The sequence below is a fragment of the Bombus terrestris genome, chromosome 9, assembly GCF_910591885.1.
Source record: "Bombus terrestris chromosome 9, iyBomTerr1.2, whole genome shotgun sequence".
Classification (NCBI taxonomy): domain Eukaryota; kingdom Metazoa; phylum Arthropoda; class Insecta; order Hymenoptera; family Apidae; genus Bombus; species Bombus terrestris.
In genome coordinates this window covers 17,486,051-17,507,464 of record NC_063277.1, presented here as the reverse complement: position 1 = coordinate 17,507,464, position 21,414 = coordinate 17,486,051, and the positions used below count along the sequence as shown (strand labels likewise).

Below are 21,414 nucleotides of genomic sequence, written 5' to 3'. Positions count from 1 at the left end.
GCGCGTGGTAGGGATACGGAGTATCTGTCATGGCCGACGTTCTCTGGGAGAGTAGTTTTGGTCAGGCCGCATCGGCGAGCGGTACGCGGTGTGTTTAGTGGTGAAAAAAACATGGGGCGCGATAATGGGCAGACGGTCAAGCGAAGAAGGCGTTAGCGTACTCTCGGTCCTGGTAAAGGACGATTTATGCGAGAGGTCCGCGACGATGGAGTCACGAGCACGGAGGACTCGGTTACGTAGCGTTGTAGGGATATGTTTGTTTCTCGCGCTCACGAGCATCATTTATCTCGGCTACTTCTGCCCCGATCACGTCTGTGCTCTCACGAGCCGCGAGATCAAGGAGTCCGTGAGATTGTCCGAGGGTCTGTCCGCTGGTCCCGGCTCCGGTTTGTCTTCCGTTTCCGTCGAATTCGACAAAAATGGCCTGCTCTCGGTACATCCTGCCTTTAGATTGCAGAGTATTCAAGGGAGCCTTGGTTACGACGATGTGTTTACCAATGATACCTTTCAGTTTGACATCAACGGTCACGATGTCATCGTTTTCTTGCACATTCAGAAAACTGGTAAGTTGGGTTTGCATTGTTGTCTAATTCATCTCTTTTTTTGTCTTAGCTGTCCATGTGTATCCTCCCCATTTTATTTTTGTTGAATGCAGTTTATGAAAAATGTGCAATTAAAATTTTTATGAAAATAAAATTTTGTTATATGTAAAAATATTTATTTCTGTCAAGATATAAATTTCTTTTTCCATGACTGTTATGTTTATTTATATATTTAACAAAGTTTGATTATCTGCAAATTTGCTGATAACAGAAAAATTGGATACGATTACATAGACCAGCTACTGCTGAGATTATAGACTGCATAAACATATTTTTGATTGATTTTTCACTTTTCTTTAGACTAATGCTAACCAATCCTATGGCTTAATAAAAACAATGCAACATCCCTTCTGACCATTGTACAACTGAATCTTTGCATTATTCATTAGACACTGTGAAACCTTTAAGCTGCATCTTAGAAGGAGAAAGAACAATTCAGGGATGTTGCCCTGTTTAATATGCTATGCATGCATATCTGTGTTTCCTTTTTGTTTTCCATGTGCATACCTCCCATAAGCTTCTCTTTATCAACATACAGAATAATAGAATATGCATGTCATGAACGTTTGTTTAAATTATTTACATATATATATATAAAGTAATAAGAGTACTAAGAAAGTTAAAATATTTGAAAATTATATTTGTTAATTTTTTAATGTTTCTTTATGTTGCAGGAGGTACATTGTTTGGAAAACATTTAGTTAGAGATTTAGATCTGCAAAGACCATGTTCTTGTCAAAGAAGACGCAAGCGTTGTTTTTGTTTCCGTCCAAATCGCAATGAAAATTGGCTTTTTTCACGATATTCTACCGGTTGGAAGTGTGGTCTACATGCTGATTGGACAGAATTGACTAGCTGTGTTGATACAGAATTAAATAAAATTGAAGGGGATGGCATAAAGCGTAGATACTTTTATATAACTATAATAAGGGATCCTGTTGCACGGTATTTGTCTGAGTTTAGACACGTACAAAGGGGTGCAACATGGAGAGGAGCTCGTCATTGGTGTGGAGGAACTCAAGCAAATATACCACAGTGTTATCCTGGATCTAGTTGGCAAGGGGTATCTTTGGAACAGGTAATATTACATTTATTGATTTTATTGATATTTGGTAATCTGTAAGCATTTTATATATTAGTATTCTTATAAATTCATCATAGTGATCTCTTTCATAAGTAAAACATTAAGTATGTTATCTGAAAGGCTTTCACATTTAGAAGCACATTAAGATAAAGTATTTCTCCTTATCTTTATTTTTCTTTCTCTAAATAGATACAATTTTTCCTTCTTGTATAGATATGTTCTCTGCTATAAAAGCAGTAATTATTTCATTGATATAATATTTTAAAACATAAGAATTTATTTACATTGGTTCTGGATAATAAATATCATAAACATAAAAAAGCTATATAATGATTAGGACAAAATTTTATTCGAAATTTAAACCTTTTTGACAACATTTATGTAGTTTATGGCGTGCCCATATAATTTGGCAAGTAACCGTCAAACAAGAATGTTGGCTGATCTATCAATTGTTGGTTGTTACAATTCTACGCTCAGCAGCTTGGAGAGAGATCGTCTCATGTTGGCTAGTGCTAAGCACAATTTGCAATTCATGCCTTTCTTCATGTTGACTGAATACCAGAAAGTAAGAACTAATTTTTTTGTTGATAATTAAATGCATGTTCATATATGTTGTACTGCCTGTATGTTTATATATTCTAGCATTGCCATTTTGTTAGTACTGTAATAATCTTTATAAATATCGCTAAGAAATTATTTTTAATTTTAGTTGTTATTTTGCAATATAAGGAAATTTAAACCAATCTATTAATTACAATTTTTTTAATATTTTATTTTATAATATTAACACTTATTTTATTGTTTTTAATTTATTTGTAAATTTTTGTTCGTCAACTATTTAAATTTTGAAAGTTATTATTTTGGTTACTAAATTGCTTGGACCGCCTGTATTAATAAGACATTTTATGTCTTACCAAGCAATTATCTCTTGGGAAGTACCTCTTAATGTAAATATTTGTCTTACCTACCCGTACATGGACGATAAATATGCTTGTAAATATTACACGCTTTTAACTTTCCGGTCTTAAAAAGATCTTTCCTCATTTAAAATGCATGTTGATGAAAATTATATTTTTATATCATTGTTATTTAATGCATCTAACATATTCATAATATTTGATATCGGAAAAAGTATAGAAAGATTCTGAAAATCGACTTAATACGAAAAACACGAAACTAAGCGATTATATAAGTTTTGCTTTATGTAAGTTAATACGTTTTTAGCACTGTTTGTATTATCAAGCTCTGATCTTCTAATATGTCGTAATTTGTAAATTGCTAATCACGCTATTGCTAACTTAATGCTAGCTAATATGTATGCATTTTATTAAAACGCATTTAAATTGTGTTAGATTATTACGCTACTACTTAATAGGAGAAAATTGTATGTCACAGATTTTCGCTTATCATACAAAAAGAATAATCTTTTATTTAAAAAAAAAAAACATTTAAAAATGTTCTATTTGTATATGCTTCCTTTAACAAAAAAATTAAAAATTAGTACAACTGCTAAACGACGCGAAAATCTTTAAAATCCTCTTTAATTTTGTAAACTTAATTATGTCAATGTATATATATATTTCTAGAAATGACTTGTGAAAAAATTAAAAAATTTGAAAGAAATTAGTATATAAGTATAATATTCCATATCATCGATTTGTTTTTATACGAGTTGAAATTTTCGATTTCCTCGCGAAATTTGTTGCGCGCTATATAAAAAATTCATTTAGTCGATTCGCATTTTATACGTTCACCTACGTGCGTACGTGTTATAAAATCAACTTAAAATCGAATAGGTGGGACAGTATTCCTTTGAAGAAACATTCGGAATGAGATTTGCCGTTGCGTTTGAACAACATAACGCGACGTTAAGCGCTGCCACAATGGCTACTCTAAGCACGGAGCAGTTAGATGCTGTGCGTAGATTAAACAGACTGGATCTAGAACTGTATGATTTCGCAAAAAATCTTGCGTTCCAAAGGTTCAAACGACTTAGAGATCGCGATCCATACTTTGTACAACGATTTCAACACCTTGGAGAATTACCTTCTAGGCAAAGTGCAACGGAATTCAATTGGGATTCTGTCATAGAAGATACTACAGATGTTGAATGATATGTAAGTATGTTACTGATAGATAATATCGATGCTTTGCATTCATGGCCGAGCGAGAAAAATGTTGCTCTGAATCTGAGTATCTCAGGGAATCATCCTTGAAAGAAAAAAGAAATTTTACATAGAATTATTATATGCGGCAGTGGTCTGCATAGAACTTACCAAAAGTGTTTATAGAAAATAATGTGGATAAAACCAAAGAGAGCCCAGAGAGGATCTTGGAATAAATCCTTGGAATCCTTTTTTGGTAGCTATATATGAAATGAAATATATAATCACACAAATTTTTTTATGATTTATATAATGTTCATTTTTTTTTTTTTTTTTAAAGAGTTCTTCCATTTAATGCAATTTTTGTTTAAAATATATCACGTTTAAACTTGGTCTTTGTTAATGTTTTTACTTCGTATAAGACGAAAGCTTGCAGACAGATTTTTTTAATGTGTATTACGAAGTCAATTCTAGGGAAAAGATACTATAATTATTTCTTGAATGCATACTTACTACTTACATGAAAAAATCTAATAGGGTATAAAAAAATGTTAACTTTAATATGTTTTACAAAAATATAAATGTCTAGTATTTCATATGATACTCAATATTTTATATGTATTTGTTTTAATATTCTTCAAAAGTGATAAAAATTAGTTCTATAATTTAGTAATAAAAATTGAAGCCGTGAATTCCAAAATAGCACAAGTCCATCGATCAATATTTCGAGAAAATCAATCTTCTTTTGTTATTAATCGTTATTAATTAATCGTTATTAAATAATCATGTTCTTTGTAAGAAATTTCGTAAACTTGTGCTGTTTTGGAAATTATCGAGTAATTTATTATTGTAATTTCAGCCAACTTATTAAAAAAATGGTATTTAACAAAAAAACGTGTTTATTCGCTGACCCAAATTTTACTGCGTGAGTCATCATTCTAGATTTCTCAGTAAATCTATATTTCTGTAATAAGTTTTCGAAACATGCGTGATGATTTGAGTTCACCGACTGGCACTCTGCAAGTTTTAATGACATCTTATCTTTATAAGCATTTTGCGCACTAAAAGTTGAAACTGGTGTTTTCTTTAAATTAGAATAACTGCGTGATTAGTTGACTCATCGATATATCATTGTCGTTGAAAATTGTCGTGCAGGATGACATATTTGCATTGTTTAAAAATGTTATTAGATAGATTTGAGTAAATTAGAAACAATTATGTGAGTGACTCATATAATGTCAAACAGTGGACTTGCCATTTTTTCAGTGGACTTATGCTGCTTTGGAATTCATGGCTTCAATTATTAATACGAATTGATACATAATCTTGTTGCTTTATTTTTTCATTTCTACGATTAAATTTACTTTCAACACATACCATATATGATGTGAATTCTACAATAGTGGTATGTTTAATCGTTATTCTATAGTAAATTAAAAGTATCATTTAAGAAATGTAATTATGCCTGCTTCTGTTTAAAAAGAATTTAAAAGAAATGAAATATTTCTTTCTTTAAAATTACATCTGAGGTTATAAATTAGATTACGATCGATATTCCTAATTAACACGTGAAAGAGATAATAAAAGTGACATAATATACAGCATGTATAAAAATCACTATTTACAGCGGTTTTCAATGGAAGGATAAATATTACAAATTAATTTTGTAAATATATCTAAAAGTCTATATTTTTTAATAGAATCATTTGCAGTGTTATTTGAATAAAGTGGTAATAGGATTAATAAAAGCGATTTATATAGCTTAAGTGATAAACTGTTCATGTGAATGTTGGAATGAATGATCATTGGATAAACGTGTTTAATATTAGATGCTGATTATTTGTCAGTGTAACTGTTCACAAAGATCATGTTGTTTTAGCACACATTCCTTTCAGTTAAATTGTTTTAATTTGTTACTTACGTGCAAACATTGAAAGAACCGTATTTACAGCTTAATCAATCTTTCGTTCAAAGGTAATAATTATTGCATTACAAAATTAAATAAATCGCGTTAAGTTGAAAATATCATGTACTTGTTTAATATGTTAGAATCACACGTGCAATAAGACTCAATGGGTTACCATTATAAATATTTCATCCAGTCATCAAATAAATGTAATATATTCTATGTACATTAGATATATTTAGATAACTAGCATTAAATCATTGCGAAGCAAGATGCAAAAGCTCTCTTTAGCAGCGTATTCGTCGATTACGTAAGTGATCCACGAACGTTTCCAAACTTCAGCGATTAATAGAAATGCGTGGCACACGTAAACTTTCACAAATGTTCAGAAACGTTCGTGAGCGTTGCTGATGTCGTCGTATAATTACATTTCAAATGAAATTCGTTATCATTTGTGTCTAGCGCAAAGAAAGAGAACATCATCGACGAAAAATGTTCACGGATCTTGTTGTTGTTCGTTAGCATTTATATGGACCAGTGTTCATCATAAATGCTATGTAATATAATGCTTATGTAATATCTCCAAATGCTCACAAACATTTATGAACATTGTATGCGTCCGGTGAATACGTGGGTTTTAACGTGTACCATTAGTCTTCTGTATGATTACCACGTTTATATTGTAAGTTGAATCATAAAATGAGTGCCATGAGTGATATAAAACAAATGGATCTGTTCTTTTAGCTTTGCTATTAGAAATGGTTTATATTAACTGGAAAAGTATATCATCTTTTCTAACGTTCTTAAATTTCAGGCTTTCCATGGCCTATGTTAAATGTGTTTCTTTTTTGGTGACTTGTGGTTGATAGATAGTAGTTGTTGATAGGTTGTGATAGATAGTAGTATCAATTTAATTTTTGACAAAATGAAGTATAATGTTTTTGGAGTATTATTTAAAAGTGTAGACAAGAATTAATTTGGTACTATTATCATTCAGACGTGAACAACTTATGGGCAATCTATTTATAAATATATATATAATATTAAGTATGTAATATGATTAATGATAATGATCATTTAAAAGTAACGTTAAGGACCAAAGATTTAATAAGTTTTTACAAAAATGCAGAGAGCTTGTTAAAAGCAATTGTAAAAAGGAAACTTTTATATGTTCTTAAACAAAGTGATCATTATAATTGCAATAAGTGAAAAGATGTATTTCAAGATCTTTCCACTTGATATATAGGTACAATAATATAATTAGAAGGTATCTACTTGGATGAAAACACAAATGATTGTTTAAGCAACTGATGCACAGGAACAGATTTTTAGCAATATATCGCTATTTTCGCGTACTTGCCTTCGCTATACGCTAACATCTTCGAAATAATTGAGAAATAATCGAACTTAAATCACACAGGGTGTGCAGTATTTTAAAATTAACATCACATATTTAGGAACGTCGTGTATTATTTTATCGAATCTTTTAAGTTTCACTAATTACATGTATCTCTGCCATTTTTTCATCGTGTTAGTATGTTTATCTCATTACGTGTGCAACAGGATGCTTGTGACTATAACATTTATGGGGTTGATAGTTACTTGCATTATCAGCATTGTAAAAATGAACTCATACTCGTCAGATTAGCGTGAATGAAAGGCTAGCTTTAATATGTAATATGAAATTTTTAGCATGAATTTAAGTTGTAATAAAAGAAAAAAAGAATAATAAGGACAAAAATCCATGACAGTAGCCTAATAAAGCAAAATATAGGCCTAAGCCAATGGTACCTTATGTAAGCCAGCCAGTGTACATACCATACCATTAAATCATTAAGGAACAATAAATTGTTGTGTACACAATATTATATACAATCTTATACAGACATATATATATATATATATATATATTATATAAAAATATTATATGTAAGTTGTACACATATTTAAAATTATGTTATTTGATTATTAAACAATTATACAAAAACTATATATATATGTAGTTATATTAAAATATACCAAATTCAAATTAGCCTAGGTTACATTTGTTAACATTATCATTATAGTATTATAAGCATTAATTCTTATAGATATCATTCTATAGGAATAATAAAAAAGAAAGATAAAGGCAAGATATAAATTAAAATGTTTATTTTGCAATTGTTAATTAAATATATTTGTACATTATTAAGAGAAATATTTGTTATTTATAATGCTATATTTTAAGAATTTCTGTCTAAATTAGAATAATTTTTGATTCCATACTTTAATGTTAGACAGATATAGGATGGACATATAATGCTTTGAGTGCCAAGGTATAAAGAGATTGACACTTATAATAAGTAGGAATGTCTTTGCTAGAGTAATGATTGCTCTAGCATAATTTTTTCAAAACCTGTGGGTGGGGGATGAGTAAAATTATCCAAAATTAAGTCTAAAATGGCCCCATCATCCACTATAAAGGAAGATTATTTTTTTTTAAACTTGTTAAAACATTACTATATTCTTTTAGTTTGAAAATAATTACCATAGAGTACTGGATACACGGTTCCCTTTATACCCATTACTGGAGCACCTATCGGTTTTCCATTTAAGTAGAAATTAAGTTCTATGTGATCATAAGATACACCCTGATGAACAAAAGGTTATTAATTTATGAACTGATATATCCCCCAGTAATTTGTACTTACGATAATATCTCCTTCTTGGACTGGACTTTGAATCTTATGTATTTCTTGCTGATTATGCCTTACAATAGAATCAAAATTGAGAGCCCAACTTTCTTTATCATTTCCTCCAGTTGTAACGTTCAGATCTGTAGATCTAGTGGCTAATCCAATGGCCCATATACCACCTTGTTGTATTTTAATTTCAAAATAACTTTTACTTTGGACAAGAGGAGCATTTGTTAAGGCACCACCACGACCACACACTCTTAGACCATTTTTTACTATCACAACTTCATGTCCTACACCAATTGGATAAATTTTGTTTAAGCACTGCTATTTCTCGTAAAATTTCTTATCGTTAGTATAGATTACGTAAAAACAGAACTCTCGTTATAACCGGAATACATAAATATCATCAGTGACACTAAGTGCACATCCTTATCTTGCGGAATGGTTAAAAACGTAAATTTTATGCAAATACAATGATATGAGTACTGTTAACGTTCTCAAACACTATTATTAACGTTATTTCAGTAATAGAAGGTAAAAATTACCCATGTAGGATGTATCTAAAGATATAGGATTTGGTCCTCTTTTCTGTGTTTGAGTTGCGGCGAAGCCAAGGCCGTCAAAACAATTTCTCAAACAGCAAAACATCATCTTTATCCCCTTTCCTTTTTGGTTTGTTTAGATGAACGCACAAAGCATTGTGACACTGTTAGGAGAAAAATCCTTTTTTCTCCCGTATAATGAAACGAACGAATCGCGTTATTTACTTCGATTACGCCGAAAATATTACACACCATACAACGCGTAGATATGATAGTAAGTTAGTGCTGCGCGTATTTCAACGTTGAGACTGCACTTTAAGCTTCAGTGTGTAGGTAGATGCGTAGATGACAGAAAATGGCTTCCTCCCAAATTTATGCAATCAATATTAATATTTCATTTACGTTTTACAGGTATATTTCATTTTTTATTTAATGTAATATCAGGAACCGCTTTTAATTTTAAAAATTATTGTCGCATTAACTAATATATGCTACATATATTGCATGTATGAAATTTAAGGTTATATTTAACCATCTCATAATTCATGACTCTGTTGGAATAAAATTCAAACGTTAAATTTTTAGGTTAAAGTGTAATTACAATTGGAACTTGATTTAATATTACAATTGAATAGGTTTAACATTTATGAAATATCTTAGACAGTAATAAAAAATAAACGAGAAAACAAGAAAAGAGAAAAACATATTTAGTACCAAATGGTTATTTATTTACTTATTTTATACAACAGAAAAATTTATTTATATCCGACTGGGGTACAGCATCTGTAATAAAATAACAATATTAGCAAATTTATACTTATATATTACGTAACTAGGTGAATCATTAAACAACTTACAATTCTGATACGGTGGCCCATAGCTTTAGCTGGCAGATTCTTCTTAAACTTAGCACGCACTGAACCACTGGTTCCATGTGGCCGGGTTACTTTACCCCAAATAGCCCTAACTTTTGTTTTCCTACTTTTCTTGCCAGGAACAGGTGTCTTATTCTTTGCCTATAAACGATTAACATATCACGATTACAACATTGACTTATATCCATGACTATATATCAATTCATATTCTCATGTACCACAGTACGAAATTGAAATAAAAGAATTAATGGAACTTAATAGAAGTTACCTTATATACATAAACACATCGTTTTCCTACATAAAAATCTGAATCCCCTTTAGTCCTAGCTCCTTCAACTTTAAGTAATGCTGTGTGTTCATGTTGATTACGAAGCCCTCGTTTATATCCTGTGAAAATGGCCTTTGCATAAAGACGTCCGTGTCTTTTGAAAGGTCTCTTTTTCAAAGGAGGAGGCTCTACTGGCTTCTCCTTTGGTTTCTTGACTGCTTTTGTTTTTGCCTTTGATTCAGCAGGTGTGTCTGCCATTTCTAACAGAAGAAATCACGTTTGTAAAATTCGGAATTATATTGCTATAATAAATTTTATTGCGCAAAAAATCCATCTCGATTAAAATAATCACGCGTTATGACATAATTATTAAATAAGATCTAAAATTAATGCACTGTTGTAGGTTATGTTAAAGTAATATTTGAATTCTAGGTAAGAAACAAAACAAAATTTCACTTTAGTATTAAAACAAAATGTTTGTAACACAGACTTTTTATAGAATTCATGAAAAAGTATCTAGCGTTAAAATATTGGAATTTCACAGCTTTTGTTGTCATACGGCTGGAAATGCCATGCAGAGATAGAGTCTTAATCCATTGAGATCAATACGAAATAAGCCGAATATGACACTGAGAATAATTATATGGCGTTACGAAACAATTAACAACAATTTGTAACTATTATTAATCTGTCAATTTCATTAATTGTATATATTTTAAATAATAAATATGAGAGTCTGACACTACGAAACGTACCGTACGTATATCGCGAACTAAAAGGAAACTAAACAGGAAACTGTAGCCCTCTTACGACAAGAGTATGAAATACTCAGCTCGATTGTATGGCATATGGTATTGTCAATCGAGTACTAGTTTTGTGCAAAAACAGCAGATGCCGTTGAGTGTTCCATAACGTAGCAAACGGTGTAAATTAATAAAGATTTAAATCGGATTTAATCATGATTTAATACTCGATTATTGTTTGAAACTATATAGTAATTATAACAGACGAGAATCGGATTGTTCATCAATTAAGCATTAGCCACGATGCAGGTAAACATTCAAGTTTGTATGAAATTAAGAACGTAGAAAATTTTCATATATTATTATTTTAGCGAGTAATAACCTATAAATTTTTAAATTTTATTACGAGCTATACATTTAGGGGACTTTTTGAATATTTTTCTCTTAACTTGTCTCGCAGTTCAACAATTTATTATTTGTTGAATTATAGCTGATTATACATAAGTATATGATACATTATATATAATATATTATATCATGAATGGAACGAATACGTACATAAAATTTTACAAGACACTAGATTTGTGCTACATGTACGTCGTTGGCACGATTACTATACAAGTTTAATAATTTAAGTTTTAATTTTGAATATTAACGATTTATGTTAAGAATGACGATTTATATTACATATCTAACAAGCTCTAGTCATACTCGGTATTTTATGAAAATAATAAGCATTTCAATGCATATATATATATATATAATTATATATAAAAAGATTGATCATCCATTGTTTGAACTCGCCTTTATTTAAATCGGCATGCTAACGCGATATTTCTTATATTTTTTCTAAATCATGCGAATATTATTTAGAATAGAAGATATTTCAATTCTTCACATCTACCTAGAATTTCCGATTCGTTCAAAAAATTAAAATTCACGGTTCACTTGAAACTGAGTGTTTTGGAATTAATGATTAATATCTTGCAACATACATAGAGTATGTCTAAAATATACGAATAGAATTTAGACGTTTGCTTTAAAATATATCCAATGTACGTAAAGACGACGCAGAAGACCACAGATGAAGTTCTTCACCGCTGCAATGCGAATATTATCCCTTCCATAAGCATTTGAAAATTCCTCTTTTGCAGTTTCCATGTTTTTCGTTGAATTCTCGCGTCGCTTCGCCAAGCACAAAGCGCAAATGAGATATCGCACGACGCTCTTTGCTCGCATTTTTCTACGTGATTAAAGTCAAGAATATTGTGTACACTCCAAATAACGGACGCTTTGTTCCACGAAATTAGCACGTACTGGCGAGCCAATTCAGCGACATGGATACGTCCCGCGGAAACCGGGGAGGGAATGGTATGAAAGCAACGATTCATCGATTTTATAGTACAATCCTTTTTGTCCTCGCTGAGATCGAATATATCGCAGCGCAAGTAACTCGTTTGTTATTTCGTAATACGCAGTACACAGTTCCGAGCGATACCAAAATCACAATGAAAAACGGGGGAGGCTAAATTTTGTGAAAATCTGCAGTTCGTTGTAAAAATCGTTGCAAGGCTACAAATCTCTAATTAACCACCGAGAAGAGAAGCTCTCGAACGTTATTCCATCTTATGGGAATCATTAAACTAAAGCAAACTACTCGACACTTTCCAAACATTCGCACAAACCTCGCTCCGAAACAACGAAAAATTCCACTTTGCCTTCGCCAGCCGATGGAAAAAAGCGCGAAGAACAAGAACAACATAAAAGCGGAGAATATTTCGTTTCCAATGAGAGTCGGCTCTTTACGATTCGCATTGTTCGCAGACGTGCTCGAGCGTTTTACGCCGATGGAGCGTACTTAAAACCACCGATATAAAAGCGTACGTTTATTTTTTGCGTTAAATCTGGCAGGCGAGCCCTTCGTCAGTCCTGCGAGCCCGTCCAATTCAATTCACGCGAACTTTCGATTCCTTTCGTTACGTCTTTTCGATCTTAGGGTGGGACTTCTCGTAAGAGCGGGCGTTTAGACGCGGCGTTCCTGGCCGAAGAGAATTTTTTAACGTAAACGTTCAAAGACCGGTTAATGCATATGCGCGTGACAGCTTGCATATTTGATTACTTCGACGTGTTGGTGTTCGGAACGACAGTTCATCGGAACACGTATACGCTATAACGGTATTTTAACGCATAGACAAACGCGTCTGACGTTTATGGGAAATCCTAGCTTTATTTCTTCGCGACGACAGTTTCTTCGCGTCGCGACAGCCTAATTCCCTCAGATATAATATTTTAGGATAAAAGCCGGCCAGGGAAGAAGTAAAATCGCAGAACAACGCCAGGTCGGTGGATTTATGTCGTTCGTGCGCGGGTCAAGAACAAGATTTACGATCGAAGGGCCGCCTATTGCGGCGATCTCGAGGATGGCATTCAGAATCGCGAGAATTATCGGGGAATGTTCATCATGCTCATCGTTTCTCTAAATTTCTTTGATACATAAGACAGGAGTCTATGAACTTCGTGGTTCCCCGAGGAGGAGAAATAGTTTTGGCGAAGTAAGTTTGGAACTCGGATTTTTGTCGAGCATCTTGCGATCTCCGGATTACTTCCGGTTGGTTACGTCGTTGCATTGTGGTTAAAAGAGGGTTGCACGTGTTCGAAATGGTGGAAGTAGCTTAAGAAGATACATACGTTGAAGGCACGTATGTGTAAGTAATGGTGCTGGTAATGGGAATTTGTTGTGTAATATAGTTGCGTGGGCGTATGGAAGAATGGAAGCGTAGAACGTGATAGTTTGGGTGAAAGATGAAGGTTGATGCATTGAGGTCTATTTTGTTACTACTGTGAGATCCAAACTTGGTTTGCATGGAAATAATTTTCAGTTACGATATATCTTATTTTAAACGGGTTATTCGTTTATTACATATTATTATAAATTATATATTAAAAATTATATCATCGTCGTGATATAATCTGCTATTATTAAAATATTACGAGCTATAAATTATCTTTGGTCCGTCATTTGAGAAATTGTTCATTCATTTTTGTCACTGATACATATAATTTTCATCTGTACGTGTGACATCAATTCTCTCCTTTAATCTATGTATCTTTAATTTGTTTCACGATAATTCACGATCTACTTGTAAATTAAAAAACGATCGTTTCGCAATCTACATACGCGTGGCGTGCCAAAAATCTCTTAAAAAGCACATCTCACAATCCGAAAACTCACGAGAATCATCTCGTTAAAAACATCTCTCAAAATAAAAGAATCGGCAATAATGACAAAAATCCAGATATTTCTATTACTTATATTTACAGTCAACATCGATATTCCATTCTATTTCGCGAACGATTTTAAACTATAATCACTACCACGGACACCCTGTGAATTACATTCATAAGTTATTCCGTTCAATGTCCAATACTGTCAATATTCCCGATTCATCGCGAAACCTGTACACTAAACAGAAAGCCAGCTAGCTCAAACAACCCGATACAATAGCGCTTCTATTACGATTAAACAATATAAGCGCATCTTTCTCTTCTCCAAGACTCCGCTGCGATGGCAGCCTTCAATTTCACGCGTCGAACGTGTCAACGCTTGGATCGATCAATACAATCGCTGGCGATCTCGTTCCATCGGGAGGCATATCGAAGTCTCGCGTGATCGTCGCGGGAGCGGCGAACTGTTTGCTGAAATTCTCGTTTCTCGTCAGGCTGAATCAAAGAGTGAGAAATATATACAGGGTGTCGCATATTCGTGACTCTTCAGCTTTCCAAGGGAGAGGTGAAAAAGCGAACTGAAGCGTTCACGAAAGGTCGGAACAAGATGCTAGTGACAATACGATTGAAATTCGAAGAATCGCAAACATATAAACGTTGATCACAGACAAAAGTGTTCTGCACGTATTTTGCGACAACCTGTAGGGAGAGAGAGAGAGAGAGAGAGAGGAGCATCAAGACGCGGATACACACGTATCAGATTCGGCGCTCGTTTTATGCGTTACACAGTGGCGAATAATCGGAGCGGAAATTCAGCAGGCATTGTTTCTGCTGGCGCAGTTCACTCGACGCCGCAGACTCTGTCATTCGAGCCGGTCGTTCCTGCTCGTCATCGTCATTATCATTGTTATCAACCCCCTCCGGTCGACATCGTCGTCGTCTGCACCCGCTAGATACGCGACAAATGACGATTTCACCGGCTGAAACAGAGAGCACCTATTTCATTTTTCTTCTGGGGGTTGTTCTCTTCTTCTTTCGGTTTCTATCTCCCTGCGGTGGTCGTTTTCTCCTCGATATCTCGTCTTCCCGTCGATCGTCTTTATCTCGCTTGCCGCAAGAGAACTTTTTGCGGTTGGTCTTGGATCACACATCGTTAGGTTAAGGTTTAAGCACGATCCTCACTGATTTTCGGGTGATCTTCAACGTCGATTTTCGGTTGATTCGAAAGCCATTTCTGATTGCTAGAGAAACAAGTTCGTAGGTACAGTTATATCTCGTGTTTCGAGGGTTCGCGCGGTAATTCGGTGAAAGAAGAAGCAGAATGATCGTGAATCGTAGAAATTTTTATTCCGCTTTTCTCGGTGAAAATTAAGGACAGGGTTATCACGCGATCCCGACACTAAAAATGTAAAATTTGTAAAAGTAGACCCCAGTACGAGGCAATGTAATTCTATACGATCCTATTCAACTATAGGAAACTAATCTAGTTACTATTATGTAACAATTACCGTGCACTCGCATCTTCCATTTAATTAGCGAACGCACGCTCTTACGTTGTCTCCGAACATTTGATCTAAAATTATTATTAAATTATTACGTCCCATAGCCATCGTAAACGTTTCAAATCTAAAAGGTACACCGCCTTTCAAAGTATGCAACCATCTCGATCTTCGAATTCACGTTCTAAATTTTCCTTACTTCTAACACCACCGGCACCCTCGTTCTCCCACAATCATAATCTAGCCCTGTTCGATTCATTGAACCTGTCTTCGTCGCTCTTCGATCGCCCCGTCTCCGTCGGCATGCTTTTGTGCGTCTCCGTCCCACCCTCTCGAGGGACGCAGGAAACAATGTCATCTATCTTCCGCTGTGATCCACGTCCGGTGCATCGTGGCGAAATTACCGGTACTAATACACAGTACCGTCGTGTCGCCGGGCCACGTGCATTCACGGCATTCACACACGTAGCCGGTCCAACTGGTCCAGATGTACCTACTTATCTGCGTGTATCCTCCCCCGGCGCCGCTTTTCCGGAACCACGAGGTGACACCAGCAGGACGCCATGTTGTCGCGAGACACCTGATAGTGTTGCATTTCCGCGGAGACGTACCTGTGGTTCTGGATCGCGTCTCTTTTTCTTTTTTTCGTCGATGCGACGTTGTGGTCGCGCGATTGTTTGGGATCCGAGAGTGATTTATGGTGTTTGATAGAGGAGGCAGGAGAGGCGAAAGGAACGTCATGAGATAGGGACAGAAGTTTGGTTACAGGATATTGGGTTTGTCCGTACATCGAGTTGAAGTATTTTAGTTGGAATTCGTAGTTGAAGTTTGAAATTAAATGCACGCGCTGTGCACAATAATATGCGATACACGTGTTTCGTTTATTTCAGTCGAATGAAAATTTATAGCCAATAAATTCAATGATTTTTCGATATAGTCGAACAATTTCGACCATACGATTCGTCGATGATTCTTCGATGTTTCGGTATGATTTATGACGTTTAATGAGAGGATGAGAGGAATTCCCAAGGAAAAAGGGATGGATCGAATATCGGTAAACGATTTGAAAATCTGAGCAAATTGCAGTCCACTGTATATCGTATTGAAATATTTCGTGTACACGAGTTCACATCATATTAGCATCCTCGCAACTTTTAAATAAGTTGTCTCACGCAAAGTTTCGAGAATGTAGTTTTTCGAGTAGAAGTGCCCTAAAAGTAACTAACTACGCGCTCTAAAAGGAACTAACCTAATTTCTCCTTTGAAGAGGCAGGAGTAGAATTCTTTAGGCACTCCTGTTGAATTTATCGTCGAATGTAATGTCCTGGCATTATATATACGACACGGAAGGGCTTCGTACGTTCACAATTTTATCTATCCATCTTTATGGGCACTTCTCCTTGTCTTAAAAGCACCTGAGAGAAGTTCGTAAAGGCCGTGCACGTAAAGTTTCCACTAAGATAATGGCCATGATATGACTTTATCATGAAGCAGTTGTGTTACTTAAAAATTCTCATATTGCAGACAAGTGTTTCCTTGCTGTTGTCATGATCTAACGTTTCCCGATTGCGGCTATTTCGACGAGAATTCGTGGAAGAATATTATCGTCTATATAGTTCACGCAGGAGAAATAGAATTTTCTTAAATTTTACATGCTTGAAGAATTTTACTAAACAATCTTAGTAATAAACTTGGAATAAAAATCGAAAGAAGAAGAAACGATAGTATTTTGTAATCAACCGTTAAGCAAATGACAGTCTTCTGAAAGTTCTCTTTTAGTAGTTCAAAGTATAGAGTCGAGAATAATAATTGTTAATGGGTTGTTTTACGTAGGTGCTTAATTTCCTGTAGCAACTTTCTCGGCTAACTTTGCTGTCGTTATAATTTTTAATTTAATTAATCAGAAACTTCTTGCACGAAACGCGGGTAATGCTCTTTTGATTTTTAGACGAACTGTGACCTGAAATTAGAGATGGCAAGAAGCAGTCATAGTTATCATTAACACGACCCTCGAAATTTAATATTTATCGAAAAGGAGGAATAGTCATCTTATCCATATGTTTTAACCAAATTCCCTGCTTTACTAATACAGCGTATAATCGACTGTTCAAACTTTGTAAGCTTCGAATACAGTAAAGAATAAAAAATCTACATTTCTTTAGCTGCAGTCAAGTTTCAGGGGTGAAATTACAGTGTCAAAGGATTAAACATCGATAACAAACGTTCGTACGATAAATATCCTACCAAAATCATAGCCATTTCGCGTTCAATTCTGCAAACGGCATCCAGAAACGAGTCGCATCGAAATAAAACGTATATACTTAAAAGCAAAGGGAAAGGGATAAAGATATAAATCGGTCGGAAGGATGTACAACCGACGATGCCAGCCAAGATAGATTCAAGGGACGAATCCCTCTAACCTTGCGTTTCCGCTCACCTGCTCCTTGTGGACAGTTCGAACCGGGATCCATCGGCCAGATCACAGCCAGGTTCGATAATACCATCGGCGGATACATGGACGAGCTGTCATAAACTTAAAAAGAGTATGTCGGGCACGTATGACGAGAACCATCGGGATCCATATGCGGCTATACTTCTTCGTACGTGGCACAAGGTGGATGGTAGCGTGTAGGGCGGAAGTGGAAGGCACCGCAGGCCTCGAGAAAGCTCGAAAAAGAAAATGCGAGTTACATTTCTTTTCTGTGCCCCCGAGAGATTCAATATTTCACCCCTTAGCGTCGGTAAAAGATCCTTACGCTCGAACTTTCTACGAGAAATTCACCCTTTCCCACCTCAGTTTCTTCGTGTCCGCCCTTCCGGTACTCGCGTACATGTACACGTACGTTCGCACATGTGTGCGCGTTTGTAGCGATCGAAAGTTTGAACAGAAGTCTCGTTCGCGCTAGTAACTTCCGTTTGATTCGTTTCATGACCCAGATAGGCGCGAGACGATGATTTAATTTGTACGTTCGAACGGTACTCGCGTGCTCTTCAAAGAATTTGGAAATTACGACGGTAGTCTTGGGAGATTGGTCAGGTGTTTCTTCATCTTACGTAGCGTTTAAACGGTTCCTTTTTTCTATAAGTTGATACGAAAGTTCGGTAATTCTACTTGTATATAATCCAACGAAGGGTAAAAATTCACCTTACTACGCTGCAAACACGAAAGAACGAAGGAAACTTCGCCAAACGTTTCCACCGTCTGAACAACAATTCATGAATACCCCCACTTACTCGTTCAACCCCAACAAAACAACACGCGAAGCAACATTTCACCCCCATAAACCGAAACTTCTTCCCGGTATATACCGTGTATCTATATCGCTTTGCAGTGCCATTTTGCTCACCGTAATCGTTACAGGTTGATTTATCGACACGTGGCTTCAAATGCGATTATATCGCCGTTCAACTGCTCCGGTTGTAAGAAGCGTTGTACAGTGGTACGAGGAAACGGATGAACCTAGTGCCACGTATTCCGGTCTCGTGCAACCGTTTAACGTTCTTACCACACTAGGTGCAGGCTACAGCTGTAGCTTGCTTATTCGGCTAGGAATTATAGGAATTTCGGCGCACCCTTTCGCCCTGTGTTCCCTGCCATTCATTCGCAGTCAGTCCATTGGCGAATAAGTACGAGTTTCCAACAACCAGCTCTCACGGTTGAACGTCGAAATTAATAGCGGACCGTTGTTAAAAATAAAGGGGCGAGCATGCGATCAATTCTAGAGTTCCACCGATGAGAATAATGTCTGCGAGCATCTGTAATCGCGTTATACAGCCGATCTTCTGATTTTTCAGGATTTTGAGGATATCGCGTGTGTAGGCTTATCCTGTTGCAATTTGTCGTTGTTCGTTAGGGGAGTTTCGTTGAAAGAGATTCGATCGAAGAATTTTTATACAGCGTGAGTATCGGTCGAGAGATTCGCATCTACGAACGAAATAATATTTTCTAAGCGACAAATAATAAATAATAATACTTATCTTAAATCCTGTTTATTTATTATTCTTTCGTGCATTTCTATGGACGTTCTGTGAAAATTGATACTGCGACCATAGATAAAAGTTACTGTATTCCCTGGATATACCGTGATCTATGACGAACTTTTTGGAACTACGACCTCCGCAACGCGAGGTTAAAGCATATTGTTGTAGGGTAATGTTTCTTTTTAAGAGAAGGGAAGTAGTTCTTGGCAAACGGAGACATCGCGGGGCAAAAGCAAGTGTCTGGCTTGGATCGAGTTAAGAGGAGGATAGACTCGTTGGTTGCTCCAGGCATGACATTATAAAGGAACGATAAAACGTCGCTGAAATAGGTAGATATGTTTCCAGTCGACTCGTATGCTTTATTAAACGAAAGGACGACCTTTTTTGCTTCTTATTGTTCGAGTATAGTACACCTCTTAAGATTATCCTCTCTCAATTTGCTCGAAAGAATAGAAAATAGCACGATACAAGCATTTCACGATCTCATTCACGGTCGTTTCAATTTCATCGACTTAACTTTTTAATGCTCGAACTGCGTCAAGGTCTCCTTTATTTCTTTTCTATTCTTCAAACGATTGAAATGTAAGTAGTTTGCTAGTTCGCTGCGTTTTAACTCCCACTCTTTACACGCTTCATAGTGATTTCAATCGATCAGACAGCGTTGTCCAAGTCGTCGTCCAAGTACTGGTTCGCTTCCTGGAAGCTCAAAGAGCCGTTCAAATAACACGATCCTCCGTTTCCGCCGCGGGAAATGGAACATATTGTCGTTGCAGGCATAATATTTGGCGTGGTAGCCATAATAAGATCAGAACACGCTACCTCGAGGACATCGACGGCAACTTGCGCCTTCCGTTGCTACCTTACGTAATAGCGAACCTCTACGTTCTGACGTAATTAGCGCAGTAACAGCAGCAATTGAAACGGGCTCGTTTAAAATAGGATATTCCAAAGATTATGAGACGAACGAAGACATTCGACATATTCGAAGGATTAAACGAAAAGAATTTGGACTTTCGTGGACCTTTGATGAGAACTTTCGCGCGGTACTATCGAACTCTGAACTTTGAACGTCGATCGACGATTCATTAATTTCTCCTGTTCGTTCTTTTCTTCTGATAAATCAAATGTTTTTCTTTTTAACAGTTACACTTACCTTTGAACTCGTTTTTTTATTTTTTTTCTCTATGCTCGTTCTCTCAATTCGTCCATATCCTCGTTGCTAGACAGTGTGTTCGTTTCTCCGTAAATCCTTTTCTTCTTTTTTCTTCTTACGGTTCTATCGTTTGTCCTCGTCTTTTTTCTTTTTTTTTTTTTTTAATTCGAAAGCATAGCAGAGGTTGGCCATGGAATAAAAAAAAATGGCTGGTAATTTACGACGGTTCTACCGTGACACTTTACGCGCGTAGCATTGCTCGTCCGTTCTATTTATAAAGCGAATATCATACATCACGATTTCTTCAATTACCGAGCGGATTTTATGGCTGCCGCGCTGCTTTGTGGCGATTCGAACCACCGGATGTTCGTGCAGCTTTCATGGCCACGCGATGTTGCACGACACCGCCCGAAAAATCTTTGAAATCCTTCGAAGGGTTACAGCGCGCTGTACGTCATACTTTCGAAAGATCGATGATTTCCTGCAAACTATCTAGTTTATTCGGTTTCCGGACGATGTTGCAATTAGTTACGATACTGAGATCGCGTGTATCGAGAAAAATCGACGACGCCTTGAGAAATTCTTCTCCCTCCGTTCCTTTATCTTCGGAACTTGGATTCTCAAAAATCTGTAAAACCTACAAAGAATTCCTTTTAAAATTCTTCGTCTCCTCGGAAAACGATAGACGTAAAACGAAGTACGAAAGAAAAGAATTGTTTTGTTTGTTTGGGCATTCTACCTTTCTTTTGTTTC

At 35.5% G+C, this 21,414-nt stretch overlaps 3 protein-coding genes across 5 annotated transcripts; 1 reads left to right on the top strand and 2 right to left on the bottom strand.

The window, feature by feature from the left end:
• Positions 1-3: 3 nt before the first annotated feature.
• Positions 4-7,608, top strand: LOC100645496 (heparan-sulfate 6-O-sulfotransferase 1-B). Of its 2 annotated transcripts, XM_003397977.4 has the most exons (4): positions 9-563; positions 1,277-1,680; positions 2,072-2,251; positions 3,483-7,608. In XM_003397977.4, exons 1-4 carry the CDS (start codon positions 125-127, stop codon positions 3,798-3,800), a joined length of 1,341 nt encoding a protein of 446 aa, XP_003398025.2. In that variant the 5' UTR covers positions 9-124; the 3' UTR covers positions 3,801-7,608. The 2 variants fall into 2 exon arrangements, with proteins under 2 accessions (XP_048264496.1, XP_003398025.2); XM_048408539.1 differs by lacking the exon at positions 2,072-2,251 and having other exon boundaries at positions 4-563.
• Positions 7,609-7,833: 225 nt separating this feature from the next.
• LOC100645601 (SPRY domain-containing protein 7) lies at positions 7,834-9,259 on the bottom strand. The gene is made up of 4 exons (XM_003397978.4): positions 8,921-9,259; positions 8,388-8,665; positions 8,225-8,327; positions 7,834-8,152 (listed from the first exon to the last, which is right to left on the bottom strand). The coding sequence occupies exons 1-4, from the start codon at positions 9,024-9,026 to the stop codon at positions 8,055-8,057; spliced, it is 585 nt and encodes a 194-aa protein (XP_003398026.1). The 5' UTR covers positions 9,027-9,259; the 3' UTR covers positions 7,834-8,054.
• A 231-nt stretch (positions 9,260-9,490) lies between these two features.
• LOC100645129 (60S ribosomal protein L35a) lies at positions 9,491-10,903 on the bottom strand. 2 transcript variants are annotated; one of them, XM_012312258.2, is made up of 4 exons: positions 10,816-10,903; positions 10,061-10,320; positions 9,775-9,933; positions 9,491-9,700 (listed from the first exon to the last, which is right to left on the bottom strand). In XM_012312258.2, exons 2-4 carry the CDS (start codon positions 10,316-10,318, stop codon positions 9,677-9,679), a joined length of 441 nt encoding a protein of 146 aa, XP_012167648.2. In that variant the 5' UTR covers positions 10,319-10,320; positions 10,816-10,903; the 3' UTR covers positions 9,491-9,676. The 2 variants fall into 2 exon arrangements, with proteins under 2 accessions (XP_012167648.2, XP_048264500.1); XM_048408543.1 differs by lacking the exon at positions 10,816-10,903 and adding an exon at positions 10,551-10,632.
• Between the last annotated feature and the right edge of the window lie 10,511 nt (positions 10,904-21,414).

Excerpts from the sequence above, each read along its gene's own strand:
- LOC100645496 (XM_003397977.4), top strand. The coding sequence starts at position 125 with ATGGGCAGACGGTCAAGCGAAGAAGGCGTTAGCGTACTCTCGGTCCTG. Across the intron at positions 564-1,276 it reads CTTGCACATTCAGAAAACTG|GAGGTACATTGTTTGGAAAA; the intron begins GTAAGTTGGGTT and ends TTTATGTTGCAG. Across the intron at positions 1,681-2,071 it reads AAGGGGTATCTTTGGAACAG|TTTATGGCGTGCCCATATAA; the intron begins GTAATATTACAT and ends ACATTTATGTAG.
- LOC100645601 (XM_003397978.4), bottom strand. The coding sequence starts at position 9,026 with ATGATGTTTTGCTGTTTGAGAAATTGTTTTGACGGCCTTGGCTTCGCC. Across the intron at positions 8,666-8,920 it reads TTTAGATACATCCTACATGG|GACATGAAGTTGTGATAGTA; the intron begins GTAATTTTTACC and ends CAATTGGTGTAG. Across the intron at positions 8,153-8,224 it reads CGTGTATCCAGTACTCTATG|TGGATGATGGGGCCATTTTA; the intron begins GTAATTATTTTC and ends CTTCCTTTATAG.
- LOC100645129 (XM_048408543.1), bottom strand. The coding sequence starts at position 10,617 with ATGACAACAAAAGCTGTGAAATTCCAATATTTTAACGCTAGATACTTT. Across the intron at positions 10,321-10,550 it reads TTTCATGAATTCTATAAAAA|AAATGGCAGACACACCTGCT; the intron begins GTCTGTGTTACA and ends TTCTTCTGTTAG. Across the intron at positions 9,701-9,774 it reads TGGGCCACCGTATCAGAATT|ATGCTGTACCCCAGTCGGAT; the intron begins GTAAGTTGTTTA and ends ATTTTATTACAG.